The 27399-nt window shown below is 39.2% G+C and overlaps 1 protein-coding gene across 1 annotated transcript in view; it reads right to left on the bottom strand.

The window, feature by feature from the left end:
* Window positions 1–559: 559 nt before the first annotated feature.
* LOC142860224 (uncharacterized) overlaps window positions 560–27399 on the bottom strand; it is a gene marked incomplete at its 5' end in the record, with an annotated part of 57598 nt that continues 30758 nt past the window's right edge. The window contains 2 exons of the mRNA XM_075991214.1: window positions 560–1420; window positions 26463–26471. Of these exons, the coding sequence (XP_075847329.1) occupies window positions 560–1420; window positions 26463–26471 (870 nt within the window). The remainder of the gene's footprint in view (window positions 1421–26462; window positions 26472–27399) is intronic.

Below are 27399 nucleotides of genomic sequence, written 5' to 3' on the forward strand. Positions count from 1 at the left end.
CACATTAATGGTATCGTGCCTTTAAGTATAAACTATCAAAACAAAGAGATGAAAAATGTCTAAAATATTTAACATTTTATTGCAAAGAAGGAAAATATGTGAAGTTCAGATGAGCAGTTATTTATATAAATAACAAATAGTACAGGAAAATAATGTTTATATAGAATATAATCACATTACCTAAACAACCATATTCCAAGATCTAAAATATGCATCAAAATCTGGAATAGTGTGATTTTGGCTGGTTCTTTAACACATTACCTTGATATACAGTCAAGGAATGTTATTGCTTAATTCATTCCTACTAGAGATATTTACTTATTGATAATATTTTATACTTGAATGGTTACATCTCCCAAAATAGTGCATAATTAATTAATTTTATTATGAATGTTTCATGATTACAATATTTAAACCTGGACACAATGTTTTTAAATTTATTAGAACTGTAGTGCCAGATAATTACTGACTAAGCTTGGAAAGTAATTTAAGGATTTGAGTCTGTGAAGTAATTTGTTCAGTATATAAAGACAGGTAAACCGTATTACTGTGAGTTAAACTAAGAAGTTTTAAGAAGTGTGCCCATTACATGAATTTTCTGATGCCTACTAAGACTTGAGAATGTAGTAAGGGACTTGCCACATTCCTGACATGTGTAAAGTTTCTCACTTATATGAATCCTGCGGTGAGCTTGAAGATTTGCATGACGAGTAAAGGACTTGCCACATTCTTGACATCTGTAAGGTTTCTCACCAGTATGAAGTCTGTGATGTCTGTGAAGTGTTGAGACTTGGGTAAAGGACTTGACACATTCTTGACATCTGTAAGGTTTCTCACCAGTATGGATTCTATGGTGAGTTTGAAGATTTGCATGACAAGTAAAGGACTTGCCACATTCTTGACATCTGTAAGGTTTCTCACCAGTATGGATTCTGTGGTGAGTTTGAAGATATGCATGACAAGTAAAGGACTTGCCACATTCTTGACATCTGTATGGTTTCTCACCGGTATGGATTCTGTGATGTCTGTAAAGATTTGACACATGGTTAAAGGACTTGCCACATTCTTGACATCTGTAAGGTTTCTCACCAGTATGAAGTCTGTGGTGTCTGTGAAGTGTTGAGACATGGGTAAAGGACTTGCCACATTCTTGACATATGTAAGGTTTCTCACCAGTATGTATTCTTTGGTGATATTGAAGATTTGCACGACAAGTAAAGGACTTGCCACATTCTTGACATCTGTAAGGTTTCTCACCAGTATGGATTCTGTGGTGAGTTTGAAGATTTGCATGACAAGTAAAGGACTTGCCACATTCTTGACATCTATAAGGTTTCTCACCAGTATGGATTCTGTGATGTTGTTTCAGTGTTGAGAAACAGGTAAAAGAATTCCCACATTCTTTACATCTGTAAGGTTTCTCACCAAGAGGGATTCTTTGGAGAGCTTGAGGACTTGCATAATAGGAAAATGATTTATCAGTGTTGTTAAATTTATATGACTTCTCTTTGGAATTAATTCTCTTCTGACTAGTGAGGCAGGAATATCTGTGGAAGCTTTTCCCACACTTTTTATAGTTGCATTGTCTCTCTTCATTTTGATTGTTTATATAAGGCTTCACTTGTTTCTGGTCATACTGGAACAAAAAATGGTGTGTGTTATAATAAAAAGTCTCTGTACACTTCTCAGGAATAATACCCTTCTACTATGTATTTAAATACTGAGAAAATATGTACTGTGAAATAGTGTTTTTGGCATTTTTTTTTTGGTCAACTGAGGGTTCTGGTACCTATTCTTCCTAAAACTCTTTGAAAACAGCTTAATAGCATCAGTACCTGTGTAAGTATTTTTCCAAATTAAAACAGCTATCTATGATATTAGAAAACAGTTTAATAGCATCAGTACCTGTGTAAGAATTTTCCCAACTAAAACAGCTATCTATGATGTATTTTCAGTCTGATTTGTTTGAGAAAAACCTTCTCATGTGGATCTAAATTGCTTACTATGTCACAACTGGAATTAATATTTGTGGGAAAGCTAGAGAATGCTTGATATAACACGTATAATTCAGTTTTCAGATTTTTAAACTTTCTTTGCAGATAAAAATATACATTAGGGCTTTAAGTGTATTTGTTTAGAAAAGAAACTTCTGTAAATGTATGAGATCTAATGTGACAACATCCACAATAAGGTAGAGATTCTTGACCTATTTTGGCAAATTTATCTAGGATGGCTGGTGAGTAAAAATTATTTCATGTATAACATAAACATTTCTTTTTACTCTCATCACCAAATTTTTAAAATATTCTTAAGTACAAGGTTTCTAGGTTAAAACTTACCGATATTCCAGATACCAGCTTCAGGACTGAATCCTGTGTATTCTCCTGTGCAAAAAGGTCTTGTGTTTGATGGGAATATAGAGCTGGAAAATTGGAAATATTTAATTATACTATGTGGCATAAAAATCTTATGATTATTATTTATTCTTATGAAACAATATTCTCAAGGCAAGTGATATAACATCTTTCATAACATACACTAAAGAATAAATAAAGTGGCAGGATATATTACCTTGAGCCTGTTTGGATGGTCACCTTCCTAGACCTGGATGGAAGGGGAAGGACCTTGGACTTCCCACAGGGCAGGGAACCCTGACTGCTCTTTGGACTGAAGAGGGAAGGGGAGAGGAGTGGGGGGAGGAGGAAGGAAATGGGAGGTAGGGAGGAGGCAGAAATTTTTAATAAAAAATAAAAAAATAATAAAATAATAAAGGACATATTAAATGGTTGGATTTAAATTATATTACGTCTAGTTTTTCAAACATAATTTTCAGAATAATAAATAAAACTATACTGGTTTGAGTAAAATGATCCCATATATTCAGACATCTGAATACATGGCCTGAAGATGGTATATATTTATGGGGAGGATTAAGAGGTATCAACTTAATAGAAAGTCTACATTCCTAGAGTCTTATTTTGAGATCTCTGAAGCCTTCGGCTGCCACTAATATGGTGTCTGATTCATTTGGTGCTTCTATATGGGACCTCACACTGCTGTTCCAGCTCCCTGTAAACTACTCCTTCTGGTTCATCATCATTGATCTTCCTTCTGTGCATTGTCTTTATTGTGGTGTTTATCACAGCAATTGGAAAGTAACTATTACAAAGCCCAAGTATAAAAAATAATATTTGTTATGAAATTGTATTTGTATAGAAAAATCTCATCTCTTCAAACACTTGACGTGAGCAAACAGAATAATATTTATAGAAGACAGATTATTAATAAATAAAGAAAGAAGACATGAACAGCAGGAAACAGTTATTACTAATTTGTTCCCAGACAACCATGTATACCATTTGAAGGGATTAATAACTTTTCAGACATCAGAAATTCTTAAAAATGATCATATCATTGTAATCATATTTTTCTCTTTTTCTTACACATATTAAAGTCTAGTTTCTTGAGTTCTTTATATATTTTGGAGATCATACCTATGTCTGTTGCAGGGTTGGTGAAGTTCTTCTCCCAATCAGTAGGTTGCCTTTTTGTCTTGATGACAGTGTCCTTTGCTTTACAGAAGCTTCTCAGTTTTAGGAGGTCCCATTTATTCAATGTTTCCATTATTGTCTGTCCTACTGGGGTTATACGTAGGAAGTGGTCTCCTGTACCCATGTGTTGTAGACTACTTCCTACTTTCTCTTCTATCAGGTTCAGTGTGTTCAAATTAATATTGAGGTCTTAAATCCATTTGGACTTGAATTTTCTGCATGGTGAATGATATGGATCTATTTTCATTCATCTACAGGTTGACATCCAGTTATGCCAGCACCATTCGTTGAAGATGCTTTCTTTCTTCCATTGTATACTTTTAGCTCCATTGTCAAAAATCAGGTGTTCATAAGTTGTAGGTTAATATCTGGGTTTTCTGTTCGATTCCATTGGTCAACTTCTCTGCTTTTATGCCCGTACCAAGCTGTTTTCATTACTGTAGCTCTATAATAGAGTTTGAAGTCAGGGACGGTAATGCCTCCAGAAGTTCCTTTATTGTATAAGATTGTTTTGGCTATCCTGGGTTTCTTGTTTTTCTATATAAAGTTGATTATTGTCCTCTCCAGATCTGTGAAGAATTTTGATGGGGTTTTGATGGGGATTGCATTGAATTTATAGATTGCCTTTGGCAGAATTGCCATTTTTACTAAGCTGATCCTACCCATCCAAGAGCATGGGAGATCCTTCCATTATCTGATTTCCTCTTCTATTTCTTTCTCAATGCCTTAAAGTTCTTGTCAAATAGATCGTTCACTTCCTTTGTTAGAGTTATCCCCAGACACTTTGTGCTGTTTGTGGCTATCGTAAAAGGTGATGTTTCTCTGATTTCCCTCTCTGCTTTCCTATCCTTTGTGTATAGGAGGGCTACTGGTTTTTTTTTGAGTTGATCTTGTAACCTGTCACATCACTGAAGGTGTTTATCAGCTGAAAGAGTTCTTTTGTAGAGTTTTTGGGGTCACTAATGTACACTATCATATCATCTGTAAATAATGAAAGTTTGACTGCTTCCTTTCTGATTCAAATCCCCTCGATCTCCTTATGTTGTCTTATATCTGTTATTTTATTTTAAACTGCCTTGTTACGGGAGGTCCTCCCACTCCTCCAGCCTATCGCTGCTGAGATACCAGCCCCTTGGGGCGTGGTCTCTCTCCCTTTAAAAAAGCGGCCACTTCCCTCTCCTCTCTCTCTTCACTTCCTGCTCCGCCGGTGACTTGACTTCCTTCCTGGTTACGCAGAGGGCTGACAGTGATCTGTAAGTTTTTTTCCCCTTTAAATAAATACCACCCTATTAATCATAATTTCAAACTGGTGTGGCATTGTTTATGACTTACGTCTTCAATTGGCACCCAACGTTTGGTTTTAGAACCTCTCCTTTCCCCGCTCGGCTGCCGGCCGCGGCTTGGCGGGAGCCCTCTCTTCCTCAGCCGCCACCTGTGCCTTGCGGCTGTGGCCTTGGCCTCCCCACGTGGGATTTAAACTCCACAGGCCCGCGTAGTCTCTGCCCGCCTGGTTTGCTCTTTTCTGAGTCGTTTTTAAATCTCCCTTGCAAGCACAGCTCTTAAGTGGCGCGAACCAGAGCACGCGGTTGCTGAAAGCTGCAACCCCTCAGGGTGACTCTGTCACGTGGAGGCATAAGCGGCTTCCAGGTTGCTCTTCCCTACCCCTGGATTCTGGTTTCTGGTTCCATCTCTGGAATTGATTTAATTACATTTACTTTGTTGAGCAACTTACATTTTCCAGTTTTTAACAAATACTAGGCAGACTCTGAAACAGGACCGTGTCTTCGTCGAGACTTGGCAACAGCGCCACCTGCTGGATAATAGGTAATATGGCAGTTCTCGTTTCCAACGCGAATTTTACTGTTCTGGTTACCAATACAATGGGTTATATCATGCAAGGTTTATATGACTATGGGGATAACTTAATTTACTGGTTACTAGGTTTCAGTATTCTTTTGCATATTCTATCATTTAGGAAGATCATGGCACTCCTAAGAACCATACAATCTTTACTAGAAACTCATGCAGGTCAGGAGATTAAGGATTCAAAAGAGACAATAATAAAAAGACTTGAAATGATTGAAGAAATGATTGGAGCTGGTGAACAGATTAATAAGGCACAAGGACAGGATACAATGCCAACACCAGCTATTAGAACTGGCTTACCAAAGGTTTTAGCAGCATACCCTATACTTAATTCTGACAAAGCGTCAACTTCTAAAGGCTCAAAGGGAGTCAGAGAAGCTAGATGGACGCCAATAGCAATGAATGATCTAAAAGAAATTAAGCAAGCTATTGTTAATTTTGGCTTGCACTCTGCATACGTAAAGGAAATGATAAGGACTTGGGCTTCTAATGCTAGAGCTACCCCCCATGATTTCCATCAGTTAGTGTCTGCAGTTTTAGATAATGGACCTTCCTTGATGTTTGGAATTTATTTCAGAAAAGAATCCAAGCATATGGAACAGCAAGGAAGAGCAAAAGGTATTGAGGTTTCCCAAGATCAAATTCTTGGTGCAGGAGAATATGCTGATCCACAGGTCCAAGCTCTTTATGATGATGAAGAACTGTGTCTATGTCACCAAGCAGCTTTAAATGCTTGGAATAGGATACAAGATCCAGTAAAAAGGGTTGAATCATATACCAGAATTAGGCAGGGACAGAGAGAACCCTTTATTGACTTTTTGCAAAGATTAATTAAGGCTCTGGACATAGGGGTAACAGACCCAGAAGCTAGACGAATACTTCTTGAATCTCTAGCTTTTGAGAATGCAAACATGGAATGCAAAAAGATAATTGGGCCTTTAAAGTCTAGATCAGCACCTATGGATGAATGGATTCAGCATAAGATGAATGTTGAGACATTTAGCTATAACGATGAATCTTGGGTAGGAGAAGTGATTTCCACAGCAATGAGAAGACATCAAACTGCCAGGTGTTTTAATTGTGGTAAATTAGGACATCTGAAAAGGGATTGCAGGCACAGAATTTCTAGGAATATTATCTCCTCGGGGAATGACAAAAATAGGAGACCTAGGCCTTCAGGTATATGTAGGAGATGCGGTAAAGGCCGACATTGGTCCAATGAATGCAGGTCAACAACAGACAAACAAGGCAACCCGATACCGTCGGGAAACTCCTTGAGGGGCCTCTCGCAGGCCCCCAAGCCAACAGTGGCCCAGTCATTCCCAGTCACAGTGGAGAACGTGCCTCACCAAGAAAATTAAAAGCTCCAATTTCTGCTGTAAAAAGTAATACTGGTCTAAATGATGAATTACGTGTGGAGGATGAGTCAAAAAACCCAGTTGGACAGAGTAAACGTATATTTTGGCAGACTTCTATTAATGATCAAAGACCAAAGCTAAGAGTCTGTATAAATGGCACTTTTATTGAAGGCTTATTAGACACAGGTGCGGATGTAAGTATCATTACCCCAGAATCTTGGCATCCGAATTGGCCTCTTCAAGAGGTAGATGTTCAGTTCCTGGGAATTGGAACCCTATCTCGTGTAAAACAAAGCACAAGATGGGTTGAATGCATAGGGCCCGAAGGGCAAATAGGAAGGCTAAGGCCATATATAGCCAATATTGCCATAAATTTATGGGGCCGTGACCTGCTACAGCAATGGAATACCCAGATTAACATTCCTGTAGTTCCAGGAACTCATAATTCTGGGAAGTATATGATGAGGTATTATGGAAAAAGGTCACCAGCCATTCAGGCTGTACAAGAACATACAGCAAATACCAAACCTTTAGAGGTACCAACAGCCCTACCTTTAAAATGGCTAACTGAGAAGCCAATATGGATCAAACAGTGGCCTCTAGCTGAAGATAAACTACAGGCATTGGAACAGCTGGTGCAGGAGCAACTAGATGCTCACCACATTGAAGAATCAACCAGCCCTTGGAATTCTCCTGTGTTTGTTGTAAAAAAGAAATCTGGTAAATGGAGAATGGTGACAGATCTAAGAGCTGTCAACAAAGTAATTCAACCTATGGGCTCACTACAATCTGGAATTCCTTTGCCTTCTCTGTTACCAAAAGGATGGCCTCTTATAGTTATTGATTTGAAAGATTGTTTTTTCACTATACCGTTACAAGAAAAGGATAGAGAAAAATTTGCCTTCACAGTGCCTACTTATAATAATTCTCAGCCCAATAGGAGATATCAATGGACTATCCTCCCACAGGGTATGCTCAATAGTCCTACACTGTGCCAATATTTTGTAAGTAAGCCATTGGAAATAATTCGTAAACAATTCCCCAAGTCCATTATTTATCATTACATGGATGACATCTTGTTATCTGATTCAAATAAAGATACTTTAGAAAGGATGTTTGAAGAAGTAAAGAAAGTCTTGCCTAGGTGGAGATTACAAATTGCCCCTGAAAAGATTCAAAGAGGAAATTCTATTAATTACCTAGGTTACAGAATAGGGTTAGAGAAAATTAAAACGCAAAAGGCACAAATTAGGAGAGACCGGTTAAAGACTCTTAATGACTTCCAAAGATTGTTAGGAGACATTTCCAGTCTACGACCAGCTGTTGGGATAACACCTGATCTAATAGTCCATTTAAACAAAACCTTAGATGGTGATAAAGATTTGAATAGTCCAAGAGAACTGACAGCTGAAGCAGAAAAGGAACTGACAATGATTGAGGAAAAATTACAGGAGGCACATGTGGATAGGGTGAACCCAAATCTTAGCTGCATCCTAGTCATATTGCCTTCCAGAATTTCTCCTACAGGGATTCTAATGCAGAGGGAAGATATTATTTTAGAGTGGATATTTATACCTAATAAACCAAGTAAAAAATTAAAAACTTATGTGGAAAAAGTCTCTGAATTAATTATAAAAGGTAAGCTGAGACTTCGTCAACTAGCAGGTATAGACCCAGCAGAAATTATAGTGCATTTTACTACTGAAGAAATAAAAAAGTTATGGGAAGACAATGAACCGTGGCAAAGAGCTTGTGCTAATTTTTTGGGAGAAATTAATAGCAACTATCCCAAAAGTGGTAGACTTAACCTCATAAAAAGAACTTCTTGGATTCTTCCTAGAATTGTACGTGATGCTCCAATAACTGGAGCCTGTACATTCTATACTGATGCAAATAAATCAGGGAAAGCAGGTTACAAGTCAGATGAATTGAGTAAGGTGGAACAAAGCCCTTATAATTCTGTCCAGAAGGCAGAATTATATGCCATTCTTATGGTGCTAAGGGATTTTAAAGAACCTCTTAATATAGTTACAGATTCACAATATGCAGAAAGAGTTATCTTGCATATTGAAACCGCTGAATTTATACCAGATGACACAGAGTTGACTTCATTGTTTATCCAAGTACAAGACATAATCAGGAACAGGCTTTGTCCGATGTACATAACACACATCCGTTCCCATACAGGTCTGCCTGGTCCTCTAGCCCAAGGCAATGCTGAGATTGATCAATTATTGATTGGAAGTGTGTTGCAGGCCTCAGAATTTCATAAGAAGCATCATGTCAATAGTAAAGGCCTAAAGAAAGAATTTTCCATTACTTGGCAACAAGCTAAGGACATTATAAAGAGATGTCCTACTTGTTCTTTCTATAATCAAACACCGTTGCCTGCAGGGAGTAACCCAAAGGGCACTAAGAGAAATGAAATCTGACAGATGGATGTGTTCCACTTTATAGAATTTGGTAAATTAAAATATGTACACCACACCATAGACACGTATTCAGGTTTTCAATGGGCTACTGCCCTGAGCTCAGAAAAGGCTGATTCAGTAATAGCACATTTATTGGAAGTTATGGCCATCATGGGTATACCTGCGCAAATAAAGACAGATAATGGTCCAGCATATGTATCTAAGAAAATGAAACGCTTTTTTGATTATTATAATATAAAACACATTACAGGTATACCAAATAATCCTACAGGTCAGGCAGTTATAGAAAGATCAAATCGTACTATAAAGGATATGCTGAACAAACAGAAAGGGACCGAAAATACCCCCAGAAATAGATTACATAATGCTTTATTAACCTTGAATTTTCTTAACGCTAATGAGAAAGGAACGACAGCAGCAGAAAGACATTGGATAATGGAAAAGTCTGCTGAACTAAATCAACCGATTTATTTCAAAGATGTGCTGACCTCTCAGTGGAAGCCAGGAGATGTGCTACGTTGGGGAAGGGGTTTTGCTCTTGTTTCCACAGGAGAAGAAAAATTGTGGATACCATCAAAATTAATAAAGTTTCGATTTGAAGAGGAGAAACCTCTTGGAAAGGAGAAATGACAACTCATCCACAATGATGATATTCATACAGGTGGTAAGAAAAACATATAGAATGGGGGCAGGGTTCTGTTCTTATCTCCACAGGAAAACACTCATCTTTGAGAAATTCAAGGGACCCTGGATGTTTGGATACTGACAGATGGAAAAATACCTGCCCGATAGGAAATATCAAGAAAACTGAATGGGTTGTGTAAGTAATATGAAACCATATTTCTAAATTTATAAAGCTGGTTTTGAAGTTGGACTCTGGCTCAGTCCCTCTCCAATTCCAAGCCTGTTAGTAAGAGAAAAACCCAGAGTTTCTGGAGTTTCTGTCTCATGTCAAGAGCCATGATGTGGGACAGAAAGAAATATGAGTTTAGAAAACATCTTTGCTTTTCTTCATATCTATCATACTTTTCATTGAATATATCTATCATGTCTTTCATTGAATATATATATATATATATATATATATATATATATATATATGTGATTAATGCTTAAGTTTTTCATAATGAACAATGAGTTTTTCCTGAAGTGACATTTGAAGTTTCCAGGAAGAAGATGGGGCCCCATAACAACAACTCCACCTGGTTGATATGACATCATGATACTGATAGCGCTACAACAAGACCTGCTTTGGGTACCAGCTGCACAAGACAGTTCCAACTTGGTTAGCTGAAATGGTGCACATCTTATACAACATTTTGGCCAGACCTGCACAAAATACTCAGAGACTATTGGCAATTTTAAAAGACATTGATCTTGAAATTTAACCATCATTTCACTTTCACAGGATCCCCCAGAAAAAACGTCGCCCCCATGACAGCTGGAAGTAATTCTAGAGGACGACGTCCCCTCTCCCAGTAAAGTTTGCCCTTGGGTTTAGGGACATCATTTAGGGGTTGATTATAATTAGTATACGATTGAGGGTTGGGGGAGGAATTTTATAAGCTCAGGGATCATTTTGAAAAAAAAAAGAGGGATGATGGGATAATAGATTTGTAATTGTGAGTTACTGTTTTTAGACAAATATATTGGTATAGATTCTTGTATATTGATACAAAGTTAAATTATATTGACTATTGTATGCATGCATGTTTCTACCTTGTTTAAAACATTTTTATGTATTGACATATATTGTATTGTATATATTTACCATATTGCTGTGTACATTTCTACCTCTGATTAAGATACTTATATAATGTTTGTGTATTGATATATATTTACCTACTGCAATGTATATTTGTACATTGTTTATATTTGGAGGTCATTGTCCTCATTTGTTTCACAGTTGTTTATTGTCTTAATCTTTAAGTTAGATAGATATTGAGAATTATATAGACTAATAGTCATCTAAGTTTGTCATTTATAATTAGACTAATCAGGTTCTTTAGATATATAGAGATTATACTCAGTATAGATAGATAATCTTCAACTTCTTCAAAGCGCTGTAGAAAATGGCCTTTAATCTAACTCAGAGTTTTGTGGTAGTGAGACACAATTGCTCCTGGCAACACCACTCTATTCCCGAGAGAATGTTGAGCACCAAAGACACTCCACCTGGAGCCTTTCTTTTTAGCAGAACTGGCCTTTGGGCAAAGAAATGCCCGTACCTCAACCACCGACAAAGATACAGAACATGCATCAATGGATAAAACAGGACTGTCTTATCCTGCCAAGACAGGGTAATATAGTTTTGAAAAGTTGCTTGCCTTTGAAAATGGTGTGTCAGTTATGTTAGGCCTTAGCCAAAGTTGGTTACTTCAACGCTGCTAATGTGACTTTGGGTGATTGCCTAGGTAGCTAGTTGTCTCTGTGATTTGTTGCATGTTTTGGAAGTTGTTTTATTGAACTTCCTAATTAACCAGGTAACCTTATTTCCCTTCTCAGATCTTTGATGGGGTTGAAGACTATATAGATGTAGTTACTTTTCTCTTATGACTTGGCCAAGTTATTTATTATACAAGACCTAAGCTAGTTAGAATAGGATATTTGTACTTATTGTATATAATTTCATAGTAGGTTTAGAACTCTCTTATTTAAACAAAAGGGGGAGGTGTTACGGGAGGTCCTCCCACTCCTCCAGCCTATCGCCGCTGAGATACCAGCCCCTTGGGGCGTGGTCTCTCTCGCTTTAAAAAAGCGGCCACTTCCCTCTCCTCTCTCTCTTCACTTCCTGCTCCACCGGTGACTTGACTTCCTTCCTGGTTACGCAGAGGGCTGACAGTGATCTGTAAGTTTTTTCCCCTTTAAATAAATACCACCCGGTCCCAGTCCTCGGGGCGCCCGGGCGGGCTGCAGTTCCTTTGTTTCTGTGGCCTGCCTGCACCAAGGAGGGTAGGCGCTTTGTTTGCGAGCTGCCCAACCAGCACGGAGGCCTGATCTCTCAGCCCCAGGAGAACCAGCATTGGGGTGAGTCTCTGGCCCACGGCGCCAGCCAGGGACAGGGATCTCGGGGGTCCCTTGGCCTCCTGTCTTTCTTGGGCTCTCTGCAGGACCTCTATTCCCTGGTTACTGCCTCTTTCTTCCTGGCCCACCCAGCTTCCGTCCAGAGCCCTCCCCACTTGGGCCCCACCGCCCTCTTTTGGCGCGTGGCATTGGGCGCTGGGTCCCAGTCCTCGGGGCGCCCAGGCGGGCTGCAGTTCCTTTGTTTCTGTGGCCTGCCTGCACCCAGCAGGGTAGGCGCTTTGTTTGCGAGCTGCCCAACCAGCACAGAGGCCTGATCTCTCGGCCCTAGGAGAACCAGCATTGGGGTGAGTCTCTGGCCCACGGCGCCAGCCAGGGACGGGGATCTCGGGGGTCCCTTGGCCTCCTGTCTTTCTTGGGCTCTCTGCAAGACCTCTATTCCCTGGGTACTGCCTCTTTCTTCCGGGCACACCCAGCTTACGTCCAGAGCCCCCCCCACTTCGCCCCCCCCCCGCCCTCTTTTGGCGCGTGGCATTGGGAGCTGGGTCCCAGTCCTCAGGGCGCCCGGGTGGGCTCCAGTGCCTTTGTTTCTGTGGCCTGCCTGCACCCAGCAGGGTAGGCGCTTTGTTTGCGAGCTGCCCAACCAGCACGGAGGCCTGATCTCTCGGCCCCAGGAGAACCAGCGTTGGGGTGAGTTTCTGGCCCGCGGCGCCAGCCAGGGACGGGGATCTCAGGGGTCCCTTGGCCTCCTGTCTTTCTTGGGCTCTCTGCAGGACCTCTATTCCCTGGTTACTGCCTCTTTCTTCCTGGCCCACCCAGCTTCCGTCCAGAGCCCTCCCCACTTGGGCCCCACCACCCTCTCTCGGCGCGTGGCATTGGGAGCTGGGTCCCTGTCCTCGGGGCGTCCAGGCGGGCTGCAGTTCCTTTGTTTCTGTGGCCTGCCTGCACCCAGCAGAGTAGGCGCTTTGTTTGCGAGCTGCCCAACCAGCACGGAGGCCTGATCTCTCGGCCCTAGTAGAACCAGCATTGGGGTGAGTATCTGGCCCACGGCGCCAGCCAGGGACGGGGATCTTGGGGGTCCCTTGGCCTTCTGTCTTTCTTGGGCTCTCTGCAGGACCTCTATTCCCTGGGTACTGCCTCTTTCTTCCTGGCCTACCCAGCTTCCGTCCAGAGCCCCCCCACTTCGCCCCCCCGCCCCCCCGCCCTCTTTTGGCGCGTGGCATTGGGAGCTGGGTCCCAGTCCTCGGGGCGCCCGGGCGGGCTGCAATTCCTTTGTTTCTGTGGCCTGCCTGCACCCAGCAGGGTAGGCGCTTTGTTTGCGGGCTGCCCAACCAGCACGGAGGCCTGATCTCTCGGCCCCAGGAGAACCAGCGTTGGGGTGAGTTTCTGGCCCGCGGCGCCAGCCAGGGACGGGGATCTCGGGGGTCCCTTGGCCTCCTGTCTTTCTTGGGCTCTCTGCAGGACCTCTATTCCCTGGTTACTGCCTCTTTCTTCCTGGCCCACCCAGCTTCCGTCCAGAGCCCTCCCCACTTGGGCCCCACCACCCTCTCTCGGAGCGTGGCATTGGGCGCTGGGTCCCAGTCCTCGGGGCGTCCAGGCGGGCTGCAGTTCCTTTGTTTCTGTGGCCTGCCTGCACCCAGCAGGGTAGGCGCTTTGTTTGCGAGCTGCCCAACCAGCACAGAGGCCTGATCTCTCGGCCCCAGGAGAACCAGCATTGGGGAGAACCAGCGTTGGGACGAGCCAGGGTTGGGCACGGAGACCTGATCCCTTGGTGCCAGGAGAGCCAACATTGGGGAGGCCGCGTTGGGTAGGCAAGGAGACCTGATCTGGTAAAAGAAGATCCATAAGGGAGTATTTGGAAGAAGAGATGGGCAGACGCCAAGGCAAGAATTCGCCCAACAAACTGAAAAGCAACATGAAGCCACCAGAAACCAGCGACCTCACAACGGAAGGACATGAACACCTTAATCAAGAAGGAGAAAAGATTGACTTCATGAAAGTGATTGACGCCCTTAAACAGCATGTAAAAAACGCCCTTATAGAAATGGATGAGAAATATAACAGAAAGTTTGAAGAATTGAATAAACCAGTGAATGATACCCTAGAAAACCAGGAAAAACAATCAAACAGATAATGGAAACAGTTCAAGACTTGAAAACTGAAATAGAGGCAAAGAAGAAAACACAAACAGAGGGCCGGCTGGACATGGAAAATCTAGGTAAACGAATAGAGACTACAGAAACAAGCATAACCAGCAGAATACAAGAGATAGAAGAAACACTCTCAGATTCTGAAGATACCATAGAGAAAATAAACACTATGATCAAAGAAAACAGCAAGTCCAACAAACTCTCATCACAAAACATTCAGGAAATATGGGACACAATAAAAAGACCAAACCTAAGAATAATAGGAGTAGAAGAAGGAGAAGTGCAGCTCAATGGTCCAGAAAATATATTTAATAAAATTATAGAAGAAAACTTTCCCAACCTAAAGAAAGATATACCTATGAAGGTGCAAGAAGCACACAGAACACCGAATAGGCTGGATCAAAAAAAAACATCCCCTCACCATATAATTATCAAAACACAAAGCATTCAGAATAAGGAAAAAATATTAAGAGCGGCAAAGGAAAAAGGCCAAATTACTTACAAAGGTAAACCTATCAGACTTACACCTGACTTCTCCATGGAAACCATGAAAGCCAGAAGGTCCTGGATAGATGTACTGCAGAAACTGAGAGACCATGGATGCAAGCCCAGATTACTATACCCAGCCAAGCTTTCATTCACTATAAATGGAGAAAATAAAATTTTCTAGGATAAAAACAAATTTAAACAATACGCAGCCACAAATCCAGCCTTACAGAAAGTAATAGAAGGAAAATCACTAACCAATGAGTCCAACAATGACCACAATAACTCAGACATCTAGAGACCCTTCACCAACACAAATCAAAGAAGGGAAACACACAAACTCTATGACTAAAAAAAAAATGACCGGAGTTAATAACCACTGGTCATTAATATCACTTAATGTCAATAGACTCAACTCACCTATAAAAAGGCACAGGCTAAGAGATTGGGTAAGAAAACAGGATCCAACATTCTGCTGTTTACAAGAAATACACCTCAACCACAAAGACAGGCACCTACTCAGAGTAAAGGGCTGGGAAAAGGCCTATCAAGCAAATGGACCTAAGAAACAAGCAGGTGTGGCCATACTAATCTCTAACAAAGTTGACTTCAAACTTAAAAAAATCAGAAGAGATGGAGAGGGGCATTTTATATTCATAACAGGAACAGTTCATCAGGATGAAGTCTCAATCCTGAACATCTATGCCCCTAATATAAAAGCACCCATGTACATAAAAGAAACATTGCTAAAATTCAAGGCAGCCATCAAACCGCACACAGTAATAGTAGGAGACTTCAACACTCCTCTCTCACCAATGGACAGGTCAATCAGACAGAAACCTAACAGAGAAATAAGACAATTAATGGAGGTCATGAAACAAATGGACTTAACAGACATCTATAGAACATTCCACCCAAATAGGAAAGAATACACCTTCTTCTCTGCAGCTCATGGAACCTTCTCGAAAATCGACCACATAGTCGGTAACAAAGCAAACATCCACAGTTACAAAAAAGTATTACTAACCACCTGTGTCTTATCAGATCACCATGGATTAAAGTTAGAATTCAACAACAAGGCTACCCCCGGAAAGCCCACAAAGTCATGGAAACTGAACAGCCAACTACTGAACCATACCTGGATTAAGGAAGAAATAAAGAAAGAAATTAAAGTCTTCCTGGAATTCAATGAAAATAAAGAAACAACATACTCAAACTTATGGGACACTATGAAATCAGTCCTAAGAGGAAAGTTCATAGCACTAAGTGCCCACTTAAAGAAAACAGAGAAAGCTCACATTGGAGACTTAACAGCCCACCTGAAAGCTCTAGAAAAAAAAAAAGCAGACTCACCTAGGAGGAGTAGGAGACTGGAAATAATCAAACTGAGGGCTGAAATCAATAAAATAGAAACACAGAGAACAATCCAAAGAATCAATGAAACAAAAAGCTGGTTCCTGGAGAAAATCAACAAGATTGACAAACCCCTATCCAAACTAATCAAACGGCAGAGAGAGAATTTGCAAATTAATAAGATCAGAAATGAAAAGGGGGACATAACCACAGACACAGAGGAAATTCAGAGAATCATTAGATCTTACTACAAAAGCCTATATGCCACAAAACTGGAAAATGTAAAGGAAATGGATACTTTCTTAGATAAATATCATTTACCAAAGTTAAATCAGGACCAGGTGAACAATCTAAATAGACCTGTTAGTCGCGAAGAATTAGAAGAGGTTATCAAAAACCTCCCTACCAAAAAAAGCCCAGGACCAGATGGTTTCAATGCGGAATTCTACCAGAACTTCCAAGAAGACCTAATACCTATACTCCTTAATGTATTTCACAATATAGAAACAGAAGGGTCATTACCAAATTCCTTTTATGAAGCTACAGTTACTCTGATACCAAAACCACACAAAGACTCAACCAGGAAAGAGAATTACAGGCCGATCTCACTCATGAATATCGATGCAAAAATCCTCAACAAAATACTGGCAAACCGAATCCAAGAACACATCCGAAAAATTATCCATTATGATCAAGTAGGCTTCATTCCTGAGATGCAGGGCTGGTTCAACATACGAAAATCTATCAATGTAATCCAACATATAAATAAACTGAAAGAAAAAAACCATATGATCATTTCATTAGATGCTGAAAAAGCATTCAACAAAATTCAACATCCATTTATGTTAAAAGTCTTGGAGAGATTAGGGATACAAGGGTCATACCTAAATATAATAAAAGCTATATACAGCAAGCCGACAGCTAACATCAAATTAAACGGAGAGAAACTCAAAGCCATCCCGCTTAACTCAGGAACACGACAAGGCTGTCCACTTTCACCATACCTCTTCAATATAGTGCTGGAAGTTCTAGCAATAGCAATAAGACAACATAATGGGATCAAGGGGATTCGAATTGGAAAGGAAGAAGTTAAACTTTCGTTATTCGCAGATGATATGATAGTGTACATAAGCGACCCCCAAAACTCCACCAAAGAACTTTTACAGCTGAAAAACAGCTTTAGTAATGTGGCAGGATACAAGATCAACTCCAAAAAATCAGTCGCCCTCTTATACACAAAGGATATGGAAGCAGAGAGGGAAATCAGAGAAGCTTCTCCATTCATGATATTCACAAACAGCATAAAATATCTTGGGGTAAATCTAACCAAGGAAGTGAAAGATCTATTTGACAAGAACTTTAAGGCATTGAAGAAAGAAATTGATGAGGATACCAAAAAATGGATGGACATCCATTGCTCTTGGATTGGGAAGATCAACATAGTAAAAATGGCAATTCTACCAAAGGCAATTTATAGATTCAATGCAATCCCCATCAAGATCCCATCAAAATTCTTCACAGATCTGGAGAGGACAATAATCAACTTTATATGGAAAAACAAAAAACCTAGGATAGCCAAAACAATCCTATACAATAAAGGATCTTCTGGAGGCATTACCATCCCTGACTTCAAACTCTATTACAGAGCTACAGTAATGAAAACAGGGTGGTACTGGCATAAAAACAGAGAAGTCGACCAATGGAATCGTATAGAAGACCCGGATTTTAACCCACAAACCTATGAACACCTCATTTTCGATAAAGGAGCTAAAAGTATACAATGGAAGAAAGAAAGCATCTTCAACGAATGGTGCTGGCACAACTGGATGTCAACCTGTAGAAGAATGAAAATAGACCCATATCTATCACCGTGCATAAAACTCAAGTCCAAATGGATTAAAGACCTCATTATCAGCCCGAAAACACTGAACCTGATAGAAGAGAAAGTGGGAAATACCCTACAACAGATGGGCACAGGTGATCGCTTCTTAGGTATAACCCCAGAAGCACAGGCATTAAGGGCCACATTGAATAAATGGGACCTTCTAAAACTGAGAAGCTTCTGTAAAGCATAGGACACTGTCACTAAGACACAAAGGCAACCTACTGACTGGGAGAAGATCTTCACCAACCCCGCAACAGACAAAGGTCTGATCTCCAAAATATATAGAGAACTCAAGAAACTAGACTTTAAAATGCTAATTAACCCAATTAAAAAATTGGGGCACTGAACTGAACAGAGAATTCTCAACAGAAGAAGTTCAAATGGCCAAAAGATACTTAAGGTTGTGCTCAATTTCCTTAGCAATCAGGGAAATGCAAATCAAAACAACTTTGAGATACCATCTTACACCTGTCAGAATGGCTAAAGTCAAAAACACCAAGGATAGCCTTTGCTGGAGAGGCTGTGGAGGAAGGGGTACACTCATCCATTGCTGGTGGGAATGCAATCTTGTGCAACCACTGTGGAAGTCAGTGTTTCGGTTTCTCAGGAAATTCGGGATCAACCTACCCCTGGACCCAGCAATACCACTCTTGGGAATTTACCCAAGAGATGCTCTATCACATGTCAAAAGCATTTGTTCAACTATGTTCATAGCAGTATTATTTGTAATAGCCAGAACCTGGAAACAACCTAGATGCCCTTCAATGGAAGAATGGATGAAGAAAGTATGGAATATATACACACTAGAGTACTACGCTGCGGTAAAAAACAATGACTTCTCGAATTTTGCATGCAAATGGATGGAAATAGAAAACACTATCCTGAGTGAGGTATCCCAGATCCAAAAAGAAGAACATGGGATGTACTCACTCCTAATTGGTTTCTAGCCATAAATAGGGGTCACAGAATCTACAATTGGCGAACCTAAAGAAGCTAAGTAAGAAGGTGAACACAAGGAAAAACATATCGTTATCCTCTTGGATAAGGGAAGTAGACAAAATTGCCGGGGTGAAAAGTGGGATCTTGGGGGTGGGGTGGGAAGGGAGTAAGGGGAGATGGGGAGAGAAAAGATAGAAGGGAAGGAGGGGGGACTTGGGGAAACAGGAGGATTGGGATAAAGGAAGGTTGGATAGGGGAGCACGGAACCACAATTCTAAGTTAAGGGACCCACTTTAGGGTGGGCAGGAGAATTGACCCTAGAGGGGCTCCCAGGTGCCCAAGCTGAGGTCCCCAGTTAGTTCCTTGGGCAGCTGAGGATAGGGAACCTGAAATGACCCCATCCTAGCGCAATACTGACGAATATCTTGCATATCATCTTAGAACTTTCATCTGGCGATGGATGGAGATAGAGACAGAGACCCACACTGGAGCACTGGACTGAGCTCCCAAGGTCCCAATGAGGAGCAGAAGGAGGGAGAACATGAGCAAAGAAGTCGGGACCACGAGGGGTGCACCCACCCACTGAGACAGTGGAGCTGATCTACTGGGAGCTCACCAAGGCCAGCTGGACTATTACCAAAAAAAGCATGGGATAAAACTGAACTCTCTGATCATGACGAACAATGAGGGCTGATGAGACGCCAAGGACAATGGCACGCAGTTTTGATCCTAAGCAATCTGCTGGCTTGGTGGGAGCCTAGCCAGTTTGGATGTTCACCTTCCTAGATATGGACGGAGGGGGGAGGACCTAGGACTTACCACAGGGCAGGGAACCCTGACTGCTCTTTGGACTACAGAGGGAGGGGGAGAGGCGTGGGAGGAGGGGGAGAAGGGTGGGAAGAGGGGAAGAAGTGTGGGAGGAGGGGAAGAAGAGTGGGAGGAGGGGGAGAAGAGTGGGAGGAGGGGGAGGGAAAGGGGAGGCTGGGAGGAGGTGGAAATTTGTTTTTTTTCTTTATTCTTCTTTTATCAATAAAAATAAATAAATAAATAAATAAGTAAATACCACCCTATTAATCATAATTTCAAACTGGTGTGGCATTGTTTATGACTTACGTCTTCACTGCCTCAAATTTATTGGAATCTTTCTCAGTTGTAGAATTTTTCTTGTGGGATTCTTTGTCTTTTATTTATAAAATCATATCATCTGCATATAAATTTTATTTGCTTTTATTCTTTCCTATTAATCACCTTTTGATCAACATAATTTTATTATGTTTCGTGAAAATTTCAAATACTCTATTAATACATATTAAGACTTCAAATATCCTTTATTGTTCCCTATTTTACTGGAAAGATTTAAATTTCCCACAAGTTAGTTTGATTTGGTTCATAGGATTGCTATAAATTGCATGTTTTATTTTGAAGTTTGTCCCATTTCACTTGTTTCTTCAGAACTTTTATCATGAAGGGTGGTTAATATTTCTCATGATGAACATCTAAAATTTGATTTTTAATTTCTTTATCTGGTAGATTACATTCATTGGCTCTCATTTGTTGATACATCCCTATATGTTTTATGTAACTCCTATGGTAAATGATAAATGATATTTTGACATGTTCTATTTTGACATGTTCTTAGATTCAGTTGTTTTTTTTTTGTTTTTTTTTTTAGGTTTTTGGAGACAGGGTTTCTCTGTAGCTTTGGAGCCTATCCTGGAACTAGCTCTCTTAGACCAGGCTGGTCTCAAACTCACAGAGATCCACCTGCCTCTGTCTCCCGAGTGCTGGAATTAAAGGCATGCGCCACCATCGCCTGGCTTTAGATTCAGTTTACAAATATTTTCTTGAGGATTTTTGTATATATGTTCAGGAGGAAATTGTCATATCATTCATGTATTTTTTGAGCATATAAGTGGTTGAGGTATCAGTGTCACTTTCCTTTTAAGAAGAATTTCACAGTGATCTGCTGCTTTTACTTTGTAGAATGGTATGAACAGTATTCATGCTAACTGAAGAAGAATTGTTGAAAGATACCATGTAACACCAACTTCCACAATTCTAGTGCTTGAATGTACTATCAAAATAATACTTGATGTCTAATTGCTTTTACACAAACGATTGCATCTCTACGCATTCATTTCTATAGCTTCTCATAGAACTTGACATCTGAAAGGTGACCCACAAGTTGTCATGCTGCAGAAAACAAGATAATATTCTAATCTACGTGGGAAGTAGAAAAAAACAAGATCACCTGAGAAAATTGGGAGTATGGGGACCTTGGGAGGCATTTGAATTGGAGGTGAGAGGAAAGGAGGGGAGCAGAGGAAAATGTAGAGCTCTGTAAAAAAAATTAAAAAATTAGATCTAAGTAGGATGTTTATATCAAATCTGTTCCATATAACGTGCAGAGCTTATTCAGGACAGAACAATTATAAATGTTAAAGGAAAAAATTGATAAATTACTACACGAAAACCATGCTTCCTTCTCACAACATGACAGCTCAAGGGATTAGGATAGCATGCATCAGACATGAAAAAGCTCAAACTAGATAAAACTCCAGTGAAGAAAGGGTGAAAGGACATGGAGACCCACTCCTTTGTGAGATGCTTATATCATCTGATAGATGCTTAGAGAAAAGGAATAAAATTTGTTTTAAGGATGTTCACCTCCTGAAAGTTTGATTATATTGTAGGCAAGGCTCAAAGCCCTTTGAGTATAAAAGAAAAAGAGAAAAACAGCAAAGATGTCTGGAAAAAAGGAGTGTAGGAGGTGTTTGAGAATTGAATATAATCAAATGACATTGTAGGGTATTTCAAAATAATTAATACAAATATTGAAAATAATAGATTATCTAGACACAAATTTTCTTCTCTAAAGAAAATGAATTGCAGAATACATCACAAATGAAAACAAGAGAATACACAAGTTTTATAGGGAAATTAACATTATAAATTTTAATATACAGAGATTGTAGATGATTTTAAAATAGATGAATAATATGTTTGTTTCTAAACAATTCATGATTCTAAATGAATACTTTTACAAAATAGATTGTTACTTTTAAATTCTGTAGAATTTAAAGAAAAGAAAGAATAATGTCAACTTCCAAAATGAGTACCATTATAAAAGTTATATTTTTTGATTTTGTGTTATATTATACAACAATGAAAACCATGTAATACTATCATGAGAGCATATAAGAAGATTTGAAACAATAATGAGAAATACTCTTTCATACACTGTGAAAGTTTTATTTTATTATAATGATTTTTTTCCTTTCAGTATTGTTCATTTATGGCCTGATGACAGTTAAGAATATGGCAACAAAGCATCTTTCTTTCTCTTTGGACCATAATTTGAGTTTATTTTTATATTTTTATGTGAAAAACACCTAGAAAATATTTTGTGATAATTATTCTATGTGAATTTTTATATCATTTTCATTAAAGAACTTTGCAAATGCCACTGCAGTGGTGAATTTCTCCAAGTCTTAGGATTCCCACAAATGCCAATGCTTCTTTTTAGCTTACCTTGTTCATTGCCTTCTTTTTCTCTAATGTTCACATTCCAGGGCTCTTTGCTTTGTTCAAGACAACTGATCAGATATGGTTTTGACACTGAAATACCTGCATGTTGTAACAGACATATGACCTTATCATGGGATAACAGTAAAACACATGGGTTTCTAGTACATCATCATAGTGATTATATAAGAAGACAAATAATGTAAAATTCAGGATATAATTTTCTAAATGTTCTCTTCTAAAATTTTAAAATATTCACACTCATTTTTATTAATATTCTATATCCTGTGTTCTTTTTGGATTTCTATTGAATCTAATGAGTCATAAATATGTTAATCTATATAATCTATAGTGAGTCTGAAAGAAAAATATATTTTAATAGTTTGAATGAACAGTGTCATCTCCAAGAATCAGACATATATTAACAAAGTAAAGTTTCAAAAAGCATTCTGTTCTATATGATGAACTTCAAATTCTATTAAATAAGCATGTCAAAGTCAGGGAGATAATTTGGCATAGTTGTAAAGCACACTTATATAAAACAATTACGAATAAAAAGGAATCATAAAATACAAGTCTCACCGACAGAGAGCATATTACTGTAGGTCTCCAACATGACATCCCTGTACAAAGCCCTCTGAGCAAAGTCCAGGCAATCCCACTCATCTTGAGAGAAGTCTATTGACACATCCTCAAATGTCAAGATATCCTATCATGTAAGAAAACAGTTTATCAAGTGCCAAGGTACAAAGATCTTTATGTAATCTAAGAATACATCAAATCATCATAAAACATGGTTTGTTCTTGAATAGCATTATACTAAAAGACATACTCTAAATTACAGTCTATACTAAAATCTGTGTGAGGAAGCATGACAGACAAAGTGAACTAGGACAAATTTAAGCTGTAAATTCACAGGCTGGAATAAGGTATGTGAGTGGGAGGCAGATATTTCATTGCAGTTCCAATTATAGTGTGAATCATCAGTCAGGAGCCTGTACCCTCATGGGAAATCATTGTTGTACAAGACAGTGGCTGGAGAAACATGAGTCATGACAATTGTTGTAATAAGGGCAGCGGGCCGCTTTCTGCCACCCGGCTAGCTTTACCAGAAATAATTACACAGAAACTGTATTCATTTAAACACTGCTTGGCCCATTAGTTCCAGTCTCTTATTGGCTAGCTCTTACATATTGATCTAACTCATTTCTAATATTTCGTGTAGCCCATGAAGTGGCTTACCAGGGAAGATCTTAACCTGTGTCTGTCCGGAGTGGGAGAATCATGGTGACTCCCTGACACAGCTTCTTTCTCCCAGGATTTTGTTCTGTTTACTGCGCCTATCTAGATTCTAATCTATCAGAGGGCCAAGCAGTTTCTTTATTAACTAACCAATGAAAGCAACAGATAAGATACAAGTCCCACCTCCATCAGACAATGACATTAGGCATGTCTACACTGTTGTCAACTGAATATTTGCCCCATGTCAGGTGTGTAGTAAGAGGTAGAACTGCTATAACCAAGAAGGATGCAGAGATTCTTATGGCAAATGCATCCAATTACATCTGTGGGAAAGACCATGGAACAGCTGACAACCGTGTGTAGTGACTGGATAGAGACTGACTTCTAAGACCTGTAAAGCTTCTGCAAACACTGTGGGCAAATTAATAAAGGACAAGTGAAGGCAGTAGAATGGGTTGCTCATCCACGGCTTAGATCAGTTTTTATCATAAACTTACTCACCCCTAAAAGTACAGGAATCCATCACTGCTTCGAGAACACAGGAAGAGTATGAGGACTATATCACAGTATGTTACTCAGATATAATATGGTCTCATAAAATGAATTTTCACTGTTCCTTCTATTTATCTTAATAGGAACAATTTGAAGAGTATATTGCCTTGTTTAAAAATGTCATAGAATTCTGTCATAGTCATTCTAATGGATGCAGAGTGATATTTATTTGTACTTTTGAGTTCATTTCTACAAGATATTGGGCAGCTTTATCCATATGTTATTAGTCATTGTTTATCTTTGGAAAAACATTTATATAAATCATTTGCTCATTTTTAATTGTCTTTTTGTTATTTTATTGGAAGTGTTTTTATTTGTGCTCTAGACATTAACTCTTGTGATATACACTTTGTAAATATTTTCTTTTAACCCAGAAACTGTCGCTTTTCTTTATCACATCCTTTGATGCATCACTGAAGAGAGTCATCTATTTTTCCTATTTTCATTTTATTTGTATTAGTGGTTTCCCTGCATTTTTGTCTTTGAACCATGTACTTTTGCTACCCAGCAAAACCAGAAGATGGTATTGGATCACATAGAAATACAGTCACAGATGGTAATGAGCAGCTATGTGGTTGCTGGGACTTGAACCTAGGTCTGTTTCAAGAGCAGTATCTCTTAATCACTGGACCATCTCCCATCACCTGTACATTATTCTTTCATTTTAACAGTAATTCCTTATAGTTAAAAAGAAAAAAAAAGAAACTAAAGCTGCTAGAAAAAAGCTAATTATTTTTTCCTCGAGGATGTGGATCTAGTAAGGTCTTTCAAATAGGGTCCTGCTTTTCCAAGAATTAAGTCAAAAACTGACAAGTGGGTCTTGGTAAAGCTGAAAAAATGTCTAAACAGCTGGCAAAATGTTAACCAAACAGGAATCCCACAGAAAGGAAGAAATCTTTATCTCTATATTCAAAATAGGACACTGATTTAGCACAGAATATTGAAAGGAAGAGAAAATTGATAATAAATAACTCAAACATGTTCATAGTCTCTTCCAATTAGGTTTTGCATATGTAATAACCTGGAAATTTCATTGTACCCCAGTCAGAAAGGTACAGGACTGTTAACAAATGTGGAGGGGATGTGAAGAAAATAGAACACTAATTGCGTGTTGCTTAGATTGAAAAACAGTGAACCCACTATGGTTAACAGTATGAAAAATTCTCAGAAAGCTTCGTTATAGAGAAGCATAATGAAACAAAATTTAGAGTTAGGAGTCCAAACTGAATATCTACTCTACAAATTAATTATTCCTCAAAGAAGTATCACAAAAGCTTTACATTGGAGCCTGAAAATTATAAAATAATGTATTTTATATAACTCATATATATAGCATTTTATATTACGTTTATAAAGCAATTCTATCATGACATAAAATGATCATTCAATATGATAACACCTCCAAAACCCAGCCAAACAGTGATATTCAAGGTTCGCAGTCCTCAAAACAATGTAGGTGATACTTCACATATATGGATATAAAGAGAGATTTCACAAAATCATTTAAGAGGTATAAGAACCATCTTCCTGCAACCTCGGTGGAACTCTGAACCCCTTGCTCCAATACTGAGGGTTCTTAAAAGGTGAGTGAACAGCCACATGGCAGGACACCCCATGCTGTAGGACCTCCACAGTGGGAAAATACCCCGGGTCCTTCCTCTTACTCCCTAGGCTTTTCAAGCCACACAACAGGGAGTTTCCCACAGGTAGGCTCAGCAAACACCCAGACCAACCCAGGAACACATGATAACTCTAGCCACACCCTGCCTAAGTGCTGAGAGCTTGCTAAAATACTGAGGGGACCAAGAGCTTGCTACAACACTGAGGGGATTAAGAGAGAGCACCCAGAGAGCAAACCAGGAGAGAAGACCAACAAAGCAGGCTTATAGAGACCTCAGAGGCTTTCTGAGACAGATATCGACAGTACAGATTAGACCAAGAAACATTTTCTAACACTCTGAAAGCCACTACAAGTACTGGACCAAGACACAAAGAAAGTGCTGGCCTCATTTGAAGGAAGAGTGGTGCCAATGAAAGAATTCCTCCAACAACATAAAAAGCAACATGGGAACACCAGAACCCACTGCACACAACAAAAAGACTTGATCATCCTAACCAAAAAGAAGTAGAAGAAACCAATTTTAATGTAATTTGTGAAAATAATGGAAACCTTTAAAGGGAAATGAAACAATCCCTTAATGAAATGGATGAAATGACAAGCAAAAAATTGGAGGAAATTAATAAATCCTTCAAATAAACCAAAGAACACCATAAAAAAACAATCAAAGAGTTAAAGCAAATATTTCATGACATGAAGACTGAATTAAGGGTAATAAAGGAAATACAAATTTAGGGATTTTGGCTGTGGAAAATTGGGGTAAATGAAAACAAACTACAGAGACAAGTATAACCAATAGAAAACAAAAGATAGTAAAAAGAGTATCATGTGCTGAAGAAACTATAAATGAAAAGTACTCATTTGTAGTAAAAAACATCAAATCCAACAAATTCCTTACAGAAAACATCCAGAAAATCTGGGACACCAAGAAAAGACCAAACCCAAGAACAACAGGGGTAGAAAAAAGATAACTCAAGATCAATGGCACAGAAAATACATTAAATAAAATCATAGAAGAAAATTTTTCCAATCTAAAGGATATCCCTATGAAGGTACAAAAAGCTTACAAAACAACATATAGACTAGATTAAAAAATTGTATAGCCATATAATAATTAGAGCACAAATATACAGAAAAAAAGAATATTAAGAGCTGCAGAGGAGAATGGGCAAGTAATATATAAAGGAAAAACCTACCAGAATTATACCTGACATATCAATAGAAACCATGAAAGCAAGAAGATCCTCAACAGATGTGCTGCAGTTACTAAGAGACCATGTATGCAAGCATAGACCACTAAACCCAGCAAAGATTTGTATCACCAATGATGGAGAAAGCAAGAAGCAAGATATTTCATGACAAAAACAGCTTTAAAAAATATGTATCTACAAACCAAGCCCTACAGGAAGACTAAAAGGAAA

Source organism: Microtus pennsylvanicus, chromosome 1 (assembly GCF_037038515.1).
Source record: "Microtus pennsylvanicus isolate mMicPen1 chromosome 1, mMicPen1.hap1, whole genome shotgun sequence".
Taxonomy (NCBI): Eukaryota; Metazoa; Chordata; class Mammalia; order Rodentia; family Cricetidae; genus Microtus; species Microtus pennsylvanicus.